General features: G+C 37.4%; 1 protein-coding gene across 6 annotated transcripts in view; it reads right to left on the reverse strand.

The window, feature by feature from the left end:
* Window positions 1-12,871, reverse strand: part of npas2 (neuronal PAS domain protein 2) — a 46,038-nt gene that overhangs the window by 17,548 nt on the left and 15,619 nt on the right. For 4 of the 6 annotated variants that reach the window (XM_067607709.1, XM_067607711.1, XM_067607706.1 and 1 more), the window contains exon 2: window positions 1,989-2,175. In XM_067607709.1, coding sequence (XP_067463810.1) covers window positions 1,989-2,044 — 56 coding nt within the window. In that variant the 5' untranslated portion in view covers window positions 2,045-2,175. Of the gene's footprint in view, window positions 1-1,988; window positions 2,176-11,509; window positions 11,981-12,871 lie in introns of those variants that run through there. The other 2 variants (XM_067607707.1, XM_067607715.1) reach the window with 2 other exon arrangements.

The raw sequence follows: 12,871 nt of genomic DNA on the forward strand, positions 1-12,871 counted from the left end.
CATTAACTTGGCAAGCTAACCGTCAGTGATGGATGAAATTAAGCTAAAATATAGCTTCAGGTTTTAAGCCTGTGCAAAACTCTGCGAGTAGATGCCTGTTTTTATTTATAAATGCAGTAAGTCAGTATTTTACATCTACATGATTTGAGATGTATAGTTACAATATATCAGTAATGACCATATGATAATATGATGATATAGTACCACCACAGAGCACTTCCTTTAACACTGTGTCTATAGTGATGTGTGCTAACAGAGCTAACAGACAAGCAATGCTCATAAATGAATTGTATAAAGCCTACTGTATATAAATGGATTAAGTGGTATGAAATACAGTACATCATGGAAACTAAAGGTAGAACAAAGAGCAAACTGTGAGAAAAGTTTAAGAAATAAATGGTGTGCTTGTATTCCAAATCCTGTGAGTGAGTATAATTCTTTATTTGTGTTGGATCACTATTAATATAACCACACAGTGATTCATTGAAACCCTTTATGAATGTAACTGCTTTGATCACTGTGTTTAAATGTCACTGCGAGTTGTATGCGTATAGTCAGAAAATAGTAGCACATTATTCAAACTGAGTTTAATGTTGTACATGAGTCAAATTTCTTCAATTGTTCAGCTCAGAAATTTACTAAATGACTTTGTGGAATGTGTTTATTTAACATTGCAACTTATGCCTTGTAGTTTTATACACTGAAAATTAAAGAGTTGAATTGAAGAAATGTTCTAAATGCTAAATTCTTGTGAAACTCTCAGTTAGCTGAATCCTTCTTAGAAATATCTTTCATACATATGCTTGTCTTTTCTCCTTTTATTCCTTAATCCATAGTCAACCCACATTCACGTCCATTTCTTTATACAGTTCTTTACCATCGTTTGACTGAAAAACATCTCTTCAGACGCTCTGACAAGTAGCTCTCAAAATTCATGTTTTTACCACCATATGTTCCACAGAAATATTAGAACACAATGAGTGCTTTCAGTTCATTCACAGACAGCCTATGTTTCACCTCTGAAAGTGCTGTGCAGCACATCAAACTATTATTAAGCAGCTATGAAAAGATTTCAGATACAATTCTGATGGTGCTCAAATGATGAATGAAAATAATGTGCCAAACCAACCACTCCAATATTAAATAGTGGTGGATGAAGAGGAGTCACTGTGGTATTTTATAAAGAAGAAAATAGCAAAAACTGTCCAACAATTTTTTATTTATTTTTTCACATCTTGTCTGCATTAAATCAGCTGAAGTTGCCAGTGGTACTGTCCTATTCAGAATGATAGACGTTCAAGTTAACCTAAGAGGGAAGAAATGCATTTAATAAATCAAACATTTGTCTTATTTTAAATTAGAGCAGCAATGACTATTCGATCGATAGAAAATCAATCAGCGACTACTTTCATAATCAATGAATTGTTTTATTTTTAAGAGTGAGAATAGTGTATAAGAATCTGCTACTTTTCTTGATCTTACATTATTATAAATGAAATATTTTGGGGGTTTGGACTGTCGGTCGAACAAAACACACCTTGTGCTCTAGCATTTAGGGTTTTTGTGAGAATTTTTCACTGTTTTCTGATGATTTATAGACCAAATGATTCATTGAGAAAATATTCTGCATGATAATGAAAATAATCTAGTCCTATTTCCTATTTTAAGTCCTATTTTAAACACCATTTATACATCAAAAATAGAGCAATTTAATTGTTTAAATAAAGCTTTCAAGGAAATATACACATTTTTTATTTTAGATGTTTAATTATTCACCCATTAATGTGGTTGACAATCAAAGTCCCTACGCCCAACTATACCATGTTAAAACTTAACTATCCATACTGGAAACATATCCCAGCACAGGTTTCTTTCACCTTTTATATGTATTAACGCAGTGACATTATTATAAATAACTAAAGTACTGTATATGGAGCAGAATATCAAATAAAGATCACAAACTGAAGCTAACTCCTTTTGATACTTACTCCCATTCCCTGCGGGTGGACGGACAGGGGCCACCGAAGTCAGAAAGGTTGTCCATACTCACTCCCTTTCCCAACCAGGCCCTTTCTGAAGTCTTATAAGTCCCATCCGCGCTGACCTCGTCTGAACACTCTTTTGGAAAAACCTACTGCCACCACCTCTTCGAGTCTGCCAAAGAAACGGCAAATCCTGTGAACACAGAGAAAATGGATTAGAGCATCCAGAAAGTGAGCATTCTGTTGAGGATGAAAACTGTGTTGTATAATTTCATGTTAACGTATCGGCTGTGACGACAATAGATAAGGAAAAAACACAAGAACCTCCATTCATCTGTACAAAATAATATCTGTAAATAGTTTTTTACAGTGAAGACTTAATGTGTTTTGACAGATAATCATTAATAATACAACGTAAAGTGCATTAACCATCTTCAGTTTCTACCTGCGTACAGTACTTCAACACTAAAGAAGTGTTTTTGCACAGGAGGAGCTCCTCTGACCTAGAAAAATGTCTGAAGCAAACACCTCTTTTGATAACCCAGCAAAAAAAAAAAAAAAAAAAAAAAGAGTGTAGAGCAGCCACCTCCTTTACAATCTCTGTAGAAGGCAAGCTTAAACAACATGGAGCAGACACCTCTATTATAAACCAAACTAAGAACTCACAGACTGGAGCCTTGACCAGCTGCAATGAATCAACATGAGACTGTATTCAATTACAGTTATTAATAAGATGTCTGCATACAGTCTGCACTTCAGTTCATTTTTTTCTTTATGTGGTTAATAAAGCATCACCTTAGTTGCCCAATTTCAGCTGTCTGAAATAGTCACAATAACAAAGACTAATTATTTTATTCCAAGCCACGTTCACTTTTAACTGCAGTGTTTCCAGCAGAAAAAACAACATGCACATAGTTTCCTTTAACCTTGATTGAAATAGTTTATGGTTTTGTGGTCTGGAAATATGCACATTATATATCAATTATATCCAAGTTATTATTACAGTTGGCGGTTAATCTGAATGCAGGCAGTCATCAGTGTTTTTGTATATGTGGGCTTGTCTTTATTCCACAAGTACACTGAGTGATGTATACAAGTGGCTCAGCCTCATACTATTGCATTTTCCATGTTTTTTTATCTAAATGAGACCCATTGTAAGAGTGGGGATAATTTAATGGAAATGTAGGCGTGGTGTGGTGCAACCCTGAATAATTAACTACCCAAAAGATTATAGCTCTCTGTCAAACAAAAATATCTAAATTTGGAGGTCTGCATCCTGCATTTGCTGGTTCTTACACCTTTGTAATGGAAAAGGAGTCTAATTATAACATATATATATATATAAATTATATATGTCATAATTTAATTTTATTTAATTTTATTTATAGGAATAAGGTTTTATCTTGAGTTTTCATTCTTAATTCCTCTTTCTCTACATTCATAAGCATGTATGTAGCTGGTCATTAAGCAGCACAAACGGCTTGAGCCACAGACCACTTGCTCACCAACACTGCGCGACTTATAAAAATGTAAATATGTGCAGGCTTATAATTGGCAAAAGATACATTTTCAAGTGACGAAGTAGGGCAATGCATCTCAAGACACAGTTTGCATCCAGGTGCTAAAAGCCAACATATATAATGAATGAGTTGCTGTTGGCTTATTAATCAGTATTACTGTTTGGAGGTTGATTTACATCAGAAGCACACAAAAAGGTGTCTTCAAATCATGCTATGACTAAACAGGAACTTCCTACTGAAAAAACTGCTTAGACCTGTGACAAATGTTCCCTCTGCAACTACAGATTATGTGTATGGATCAATGATTCATAATTCTATTTTAAAGAATAAAGTATAAATCTCAAATCACCTTTTCTTGTATGATTTGTGTGACTAGACTTTCTAAACAGCAAAAACATTGAATGTTTCATATCAAAGTTTACATCAGTAGTCTCAACAAGAAACACTAAAATTCTGAAATTCGGGCTCTAATATCAGGTGACACACACTGATTTAAACCCCTTACGTGTAGGATTTGAAAATTGCAAAGAATGCCTCTCAGAGAACTCAAATGATTCATGCTTTGATTTTTAATTTGAATATTTTCAAGCTACTCTATTCAAAACCTAAATGCTGCTTTACAACCAGGCACTGTCTTCAAAACAGTTTTGTTATGCTACTTTGTTATGCTCCCTCTCCTTACATTTCATTTGACAAATAGCAGCATCACTGTTTTCTGATTTGTTCTCCTTTTTTGTGCTTTACTGCACAAAAAAAGAACACCCTATGCCTCCTTTAACTGTAAAATACAGTAAAATCCTTCCACAATCAAAAATCCTGTTCGCGGGCACAATCGATAATTTACCCACAATTTCTTTTTTTAATTCAAGAGAATATATTGCTCCCATTGCTTCAATTAAATAAAACAAAGACACAAAGCGAGGAAACATTCCTAAAGGTGTTACGTGGAGGGCGGAGCAGGTGAACCCAAGTGCAGACAAGGTATTTATTGCAAAGAGAGGCGGAAATGGGATGCAGGCCTGGGGAAGCTTGGACATGTAGCTGGGAAACTGGGGCTGGGGCTGGAAGCTGGGAGGAGCAGGGAAGCAGGGCTGACAAGACGAGGGACAGGAGATAGGGACACGAGACAGAGCAGACAGGACTGCATGGACCAGGAGACAGAGTTAGACCAGGAAAACAAGCAACAACAAGATAATGGGACAAATGCAGGAGAAACGGTTTGAAGCGTAGACTGACTGGTGCAGAGACTACGATCTGGCAGTGTGGATCTAACAGGGCTGAGTATAAGTAGAGGTCTTGATTATCGAAGGGGTTGCAGCTGGTGGGGCTCTGCTCTGATTCTAGCACACCTGTCTCCACTCAATCAATCAAATATAAGGGGTGAGAGGGAGCGAGCCACTTGGGAAGTGGCAACAGGTAAGGAGACACGGGACTGGAAGGTCTTTTAATGTGAAGCAGCAGTTGATTTTTGCCAAACACATTAGCCACCAGGGGATAATTATGTCTTGTTCATATACAAGTCATTTGTAGTCATAATTTACTTTTGACTGAGAGCATTTATTTCCAATGCAGGAAGTAGCATGGATGGGCGCAAAGTGTTTGAATTCTACACCAAAGGCCAAGTTTCACATCCAATCTCCTTCTTTAAGTCATTCTTTTTGATTTGGAACCATCCTAATGCTTTATATTGTCTAAACTTATTATTATCAGCGTTTCCTCTATAATTACAAAGGCGGGCCACCAGGCCAACAAGAACCCCCGCCAGGTCAAAAAAATATTTTTTTAATGCCAAAAATATATAACACCAAATATCCACTCATTCAGAAATCAATAGCGTTTGGGAGCTTCTGTGCAGCGCTGTTCTCTGTGTCGTTGCCTAGGAAACTCTTGGTAGCGTAGCTCCTTTAAGGAATAGAGCAGTGTGTAATCTGTGTGCGTAGCGAGTGTGTAGTTGAGCAAGAAAGCGAGTGACAGAAAAGTGGTGGTGAATGCGAGCGATGCAGAGGAAAAGTTTAGCAGTAGGTTTGGGTTAGCCTAACCTGACCAGGTTCACTTAAGGTGGACTGACCTATAAGGTGGACAAGCTATTCTCATTTTAGTGTCAATCTCAGCCGCCACCTGCGCCCCAGCCACCACCCCAAAGCAAGTAACCTAGGGGAAACACTGTATATGTATTATAGTCTTCTGCTTTAGTTGCCTAAACATAATCTTGAGTTGTCACTATCTCATATTGTTCAGAAAATGTTAGTACAGTGAGGCTCCTTTTTGTTATATATCAATCAAACACTTGGGGAGAGAGATATAAACATTAAGGGTGAGCTATCTATGTCTTCTATAATCACACACCCCTATTTGATGCTCATGCTCTCACCCCACCTCCAGGTTTATTGAGTTCAAAGAAGGTAAGACTTGCTGTCCAATATGTTCAGGCACTGCTTCACACAAACCAATTCATTTGACACACACCTCCTTGAGTCTTAATTAATGTAAACAAACGAATACCTCCTTCTTTCCTCCCCAGTCCACACACACACACATGACTACGAGAACTGAAAGCAGCAGGGAGAAACTTGGCAATCAGAGTACGCAGGGCTTTGGCCACTATTTTAATATTTCCCAAATTGATCCTGCATGACATTCTTTTCATGTTCAGCCAGAAAAACATTTGCTGTCACTGAAGGAAACAATACTGCTTAATCAGAAACATTACTTCTGCATTTATGTGTTGTTATGTGAACTCCAATAAATAAGTTCCTGAAATGTTGACACGGTAACAAAATGTGACGCTTTTGCGCATATTGACAAAATAAGAAAAGACAGTTTTCTTTGACAGTACTGAACTATTAAGTCTAGTTAAATAAATACTATTAATACTGATGATTTAATTGAGCTTACTGTGAAAACGCTAATGTGGATAATCTGCAAAGGTGTGTAAAATGAAACCTCAGACATCAGCCTGCATTCTTGTAATGTATTGAGGTTAAACCACACCTAGCAAGGTTAACAGCTAAAAACACCAGAGTCTAGTTACACTCGTGCCCTCGAGGTATTTAAAGCCTTAAACTTAGCAACCTGAACTCATGACAGAAGTCAACATACTGTTCAAGTTCAAGTTCACGACCAAATGCTGTATGTAAACAGGCTGTAAAAGAGATGGAGACTATTACGCTGATAAGAAATGACTTCTTATTGCACATAACCTTCCAAAAGGAAACACACTGTAAGAAGTAGTGTTTTTCTTTAAAGAGTGTAGGTTTCATTTTAAAGTTTAATGGAGGAAAAACACCTGCTGCCACAACTGAACTTCACACCTCACCCCATGGCTTGTTATGGGATATAATGTTCTCCATTTGTATATTTAATTTAAAGCTCACTACCTGTGTTTACTAGCTTTCCTGCGGTACACCGCGCTAGCACATCTAAAGTCTGCATGCAGTGTTGCATTCCTAAACATCCAGCAGATTTTAAAAGTTACTATTCATTTATTTTCATTTCAAACACTAGTGTGCAGTCATTAAACCACTAATGGCTACGATAAGAACTATAAATACCGCCTCGCGGTTGTATGCCTCCGCCAGCCATGTCTTACCAGACTCATAATATTTGTAGTGAAGACTTTGAAGGAATTTAATAAAAGTTATTAAGTGTACTTTGTGGTGAAATGGAAGTTAATAATTAAGCCCTGGCTCTTCACCCATTCATCACAAGATCGTTTTCTCAGCTACAGTGGTAAGCAAACCTCCCTAGTCAAGTGTATTTGGAAAACTATTCCTTTTGTTGTTGTCTAGCTTGTTATTCATTGTCAGAGTCAAATTCCTTGTATGTGTTCACATGTTTGGTCAGTAAAGCAGCTTCTGATTGAGCACAAAGTTGCAGCCATGAGAGTAGACGATGCTGCAGATATGGATGTTGCTGCAAAGAAGCTACAAATTCTAAAACGTGGATGCTTCACGCACATCTTCAACCCGGTAGCACAGAAGATCTATAAAATCACCAAAGTTTCAAGCTGGGCACCAAGATCAGTGTCACCAGTTCAGTATCCGACCAAATGTGAAACACTATCACAATCATCCCTTCTGTTCCTGAGTTATGGCGTTGAATAACGGCCAGAAAAGTGTTTTTACAGAACATTATGATGTCACAGTTAAGTTGACCTTTGACCTTTTGGATATAAAATGTCACTACTTCATCATTTTATCCTATTAGACATTTGAGCGAAACTGTCATAATTAGCATCTGAATTCTTGAGTTACAGTCACAGTGACTTTGACCTTTGACCACCAAATTCTAATCAGTTCATCCTTGAGTCCAAGTGGACATTTGTGCCAAATTTAAAGAAATTCCCTCAAGGCCCTGAGATATCGTGTTCATGAGCATGGGACGGACGGAAGGAGAACCAAAAACATATTGCCTCCGATCATGGCTGTCGCCCGCGCTGAGGTGTAAAAAAGTGTGCTGGTGTCACCTCAGACACCAAACAGCTGGCTTTCCAGTGAAGATATAATTCTCCACCACAGAAAAGGACATCCGAAAGGCCTTTGTTGCCTCTTCACTTTTTGCTTCCCTTTCACTCTTTCAAACATATACTGGTGCTGGTCTTTGAACAAGAATTACTGTAATTGAACAACATTTACTGTAATTGAACAACAATTACTGTAATTGAACAACAATTACTGTAAGAAAATGGCATATAATGACAACAGGTTGGATTTCTTTTTTTTCCTTTCAGCACAAGCCAACAAAAAGCCTAACCAACCAGGAGGACAAGGTTGCACTACACTTTCAAGTTACAAACATGCCACAGCCACCTCGTGAATGCAAATCTTAAATATCTGAGACACTACTACTACGTCATGCTGTCTGAGAGATCCTCTTTATAGATTATCAACAAGTGCTTGTGGCTCTTAGTTAATGTTGAATGATATCTACCAAGAAAACAGGCTTGAGCACAGATGACAGACATTTCCATGAAGCTGTCAGACAAAATACCATCCGTGATAGGGGCGTGTCCATCAGTTTTAACATATAAGGATAGCAGCTGCAATGATTTACTGCCACATGTGAACTGGTATAAATTAAATAAAAATCTGAGTCCCCCTGATGGTAAGCTTGCATTGCATTTGAAGCACAACATGTCGATACTGAGCATTATTATAAGATCTGACACACAATATTATTACAATATTATCACATGGACATCTTGAGATATTATTGTCCGCCTTACAATCAATCAATTCAGTCATTTCAAAACCGTGCAGTAAATAAGAATAAGCACAGAGTTTTTACTTTATAATGCTTAGGATTGTTTTAGTGTACTGTATATGGTGTTTACAGGATAAATAGGCTACAACATACAATTATACAACAGTGCAGTTTATCTTAAATCTACGACAATCCCAAAGACTATTTTGATCAATAGAAAACCTACTTTGTTCATCGGCATCATACTGGACAAGAACTGTGTAATTATCATGCCCATAATTTATTATACAACTCACAAATTAGAATTAGGACTTTACAATTAGAGCTGCAACAATTAGTCGATTAAGCAATTAGTTGCCAACTATTAAATTAATCACCAGCTATTTTGATAATCGATTGATTATTTTGAGTAAATTTATGAGACAAAAATGTCCAAACTGTCTGATTCCAGCTTCTTAAATGTGAATATTTTTCTGGTTTCTCTAGTCTTCTTTGACAGTAAACTGAAAATCTTTGGGTTGTGAGCTAAAAAAGATATTTGAGGACGTCATCTTGGCCTTTGGGAAACAGTAATTGACTTTTTTTTTTTACTATTTTTTGACATTTTATAGACTAAACAATTAATTGATTAATCGAGAAAATAATCGACAGATTAATTGATAATGAAAATAATTGTTAGTAGCAGCCCTATTTACAGTTCCATTGCATTTAGACAGATCCAATTTATTATTAATTCATCATGAATTTTCTACTTACTTTTGGTTTTTATTAGGGTTGTGAAATGTATATGGTGAGAATATTTAAATTTGTCAACCATCACAGATTGTACAATGTGTAGCTATCCCTTTAATATCTCTGAGCGTATTCAGCCACTCTGGGAAATGGTTCAAGTCAAGAAACAGGACTGTTCAGAGGTAATACTGGATTTTTGCGTCAAAGTGATGAAGTACTTTAGAGTAACATTTCTTTTTGAATGATTGTCTGGTGTTTAATTCGTAAGCTAGCCAAAAAATATGCTTTATCCATAAAGTGCTTTTCCAAAAAATGTATCACAACATCAATATAAAATCCATATTTATATAATTCCTAGTCCTAGTCCTTAATACAATAAGTTATCACCACAATACTTGTATTTTTGCCAAGCAGTGCAACTACAAAAATGGTATTTTATTACCTGGTGTTTTGTCATTTCTGGATGTAGGCCTGTGTGTGTTTTGATTTGGTGGAATATATTTACTGTGTGTGCTAGGGTGGATCAGTAGAAAAATAACTAATAGACAGTGTTTATGCTCATGTTAATGTTTCTCCTGCTCGCTCACAAAACAATGAATCAGGAAATAGACTGATAGAGAGAAAAGGGGCATCTGCAAGCTGTCAGAAAGCCAGCATCATTCTTCAAAAACAAAAATGCTATCCCAGTCAGACTGTTTTTGCTGCTCTTGTTTTGATAGATGAGTTTAAGCTGCTTGCAGATCCAGCCTTAGTGTCTGGGGTTGTGACTGCTACTGTCTGCTTATCTAGAAGTTTACATTGCCTGACCACCTCCACCTGCATCTGGTTTTGAGCCGACAGCTCAAGCTGTCAAGTAAACACTAACTGGGCCTGCACAGGCTTAGCCTCAGTCAATCTGAAAACGTTTGTTTTAACATGTATCTAAATCTGGTTGCTTGGATTGTATGTAATCTGAAATCACATTTGTAGAGAATTACCCTTCACTCATGTGCTTCACTTCTCCATAAGATTGTTATTATGGTAAATTTAAAAAAAGGTTATTTAAAAACTTACAATTTAACCCATATTCAACATCTATATGATCACAAATGTAGCTACTGGACGTTCTGTCATATCAACATATAATGCATATGTACAGAATTTACATGTATATACACACAAAATGTAAATATAAACAAAAACATTTTTTTTTACTTTGTCAAAATCCATTTAAATTCTAATAAAATGTAATAACAAATACAAGTTTATAAATCTGAAAGAAAAAAAACTCAGTTTCATGTTGTGATTCTGGTGCAGGTAAAGCCCTTGTTAAGTGACAAGGAAACAGGAAGTATTTACACGCCTACAAATGAAAAACAGTGGGAAGGCCAATGAGTGCACACATTGACCCTTTAACTTCCCAGTAGGCACATAGTAAATAAGTAATTCTGCTGCACTTCATCTCAGGGTCAAACAGAAGAAATCTCACTCTATAAGACTACCGTGTCAACTGCGAATAAGAAACCCAAAATCCCTTGTGAAGGAAAAAACAGCGAGTTAGTGAAAGAAATGTGACCTCCAGTAGACTTAAATCTGCCAGGTTGGGTAACATCAGCCTGACCTAAGCCTGCTGAGAAATTATTTAAGGATTTCTTTTCCTGTGACATTTAACATTTTGCTATGTGGCGTCTTACAGGAGCCAATGACGAAAATCCCTTCAATATTTTGCCTCTAATGTCATCAAGCAGTGATCCAACGGAGAAAAAAAATAGGTTATCTCAACCTTGTAACCAGGACACTTGATGACTGTGAGCTGAAAACATGTAAGCAGCATTCAAGAGCGCTAAGGTACATGCAGGCTGACTGTATTTGACTAAAATATATCTTCAGCCTACACAGTCAGGCTCTAATGATTAACTAGATCTTGAGAGGGGCCAATCACGTGGTCGACCACCTCCACTCTAATTTGGAAAGAGGCCGCTCGTGAACTTTGACGTTATCAACACTGAAAAACGGGTGGCAATGACAACATTTTGCGCTCGTTTATCAAAGTGAAAGAGAGAAAACTGGAAGCTTAAATTCAATCTCACATACCTTGAAAACGGGTCTCCAGCAGAAATAAAGATCCACACTTAACTTTAACCAATCTAGTCATTTTAAAAATAAAAAAAATAATAAAAAACTACAGCATAGCAGCTGAGCGCAACTACCAGCGCCTGACTGACCAGGCGAGAGAGCCGAAAGCGTTAAATTGCATAACAACGCTAAGTTAATAACGCGCTGTTATTAATCGCCGGTGAGCTGTCTGAGGCTTTGGCACTCCTAATTTATCAACAACACACGACTAAATTCCCCATTCGTGCTCCTTGCTAGTTGCGGCCAGTGTCCGTGTATTTTCCAGGCACGGTACTCCACATCCTCCGCTGGCAGTGGCTTGTAAACAGGACCGAGTGAGCTGAGAGCAGAGAAAGTAGGTCAGCTGGTAGCTCAATTCTCGTCTAACGACGGCAGCAGCATAAGCAGCCGGCTGTGCAACGCAACCGAAAGAAACCTGTAGTGACCGGGAGGAGGGGGTAGATTGTAATCTTTAACACGTGCTAAATGTATAATAGCACCCCAGCTGAATGTCATTTTGAGTGCTGTGAAGGAGAATTGTTCTTATATCTAGAAATAATGCCGCACTTGGAAACTCAGGGTGTGAAATTGTGAATGGTACGGTCTGAAGTGAAGCCTAATACCACTGGGAAGCATGACAAGTAGCCTTTAATCTATTAGGCTAACAACCTGGTGTAAACTCGCCGAAAAAGAGCAGTGACATTATGAAAATATAGATCAGGTGGCCTGAGCTGATCCTTAGTGTCTGTGTATGTATGAAGGCAAATGAATCACACGTAGAGGGGATGAGAGGTGAGTTGTGTCTCCTACCGGCCAAGCAAGACAGAAGAGATTAGCCTGTCTGACCCTGTTCATAATAAGTTTATTAGCAATGTATTTAGAGCTAGAAAAAAACATAACACAGGCCATACGAAAAATAAGATGACACAAGCAAAACAAGCTTTTGTTTTTCCCCTCAAGTGCTTCCCCATGTACTTCCTTACGTTTTTTTACGACTTCCTGGTTGCCTTTTCCCTCAGCTGAAGTCCCAAATGTGGGTCAACAGCCTGCATGACTAATTGCAAAGGCTCATGATGGACCGGCTCCAAATGTTTTGCTTTTGTCAAATGATCACACACAAATGGTTACAGATGCAGGTGTATACACAAGCGTTGTGAACTTTTTAAAAACATTAAAGTGTCCGAAAGTGAGCTAATCTGTTTACCTTAAGAGACTGTGTTGAGATAATAAGCAGGAGGTGAAACTTTAGACTCTAACACAACCCTATCAGTGTTTTGTTTATCATAATCAGCAAAGTGACTATCAGTGCATTAATCATTCCTCAGTTAATCTAATTGTGCA

Source organism: Thunnus thynnus, chromosome 13 (genome assembly GCF_963924715.1).
Source record: "Thunnus thynnus chromosome 13, fThuThy2.1, whole genome shotgun sequence".
Classification (NCBI taxonomy): Eukaryota; Metazoa; Chordata; class Actinopteri; order Scombriformes; family Scombridae; genus Thunnus; species Thunnus thynnus.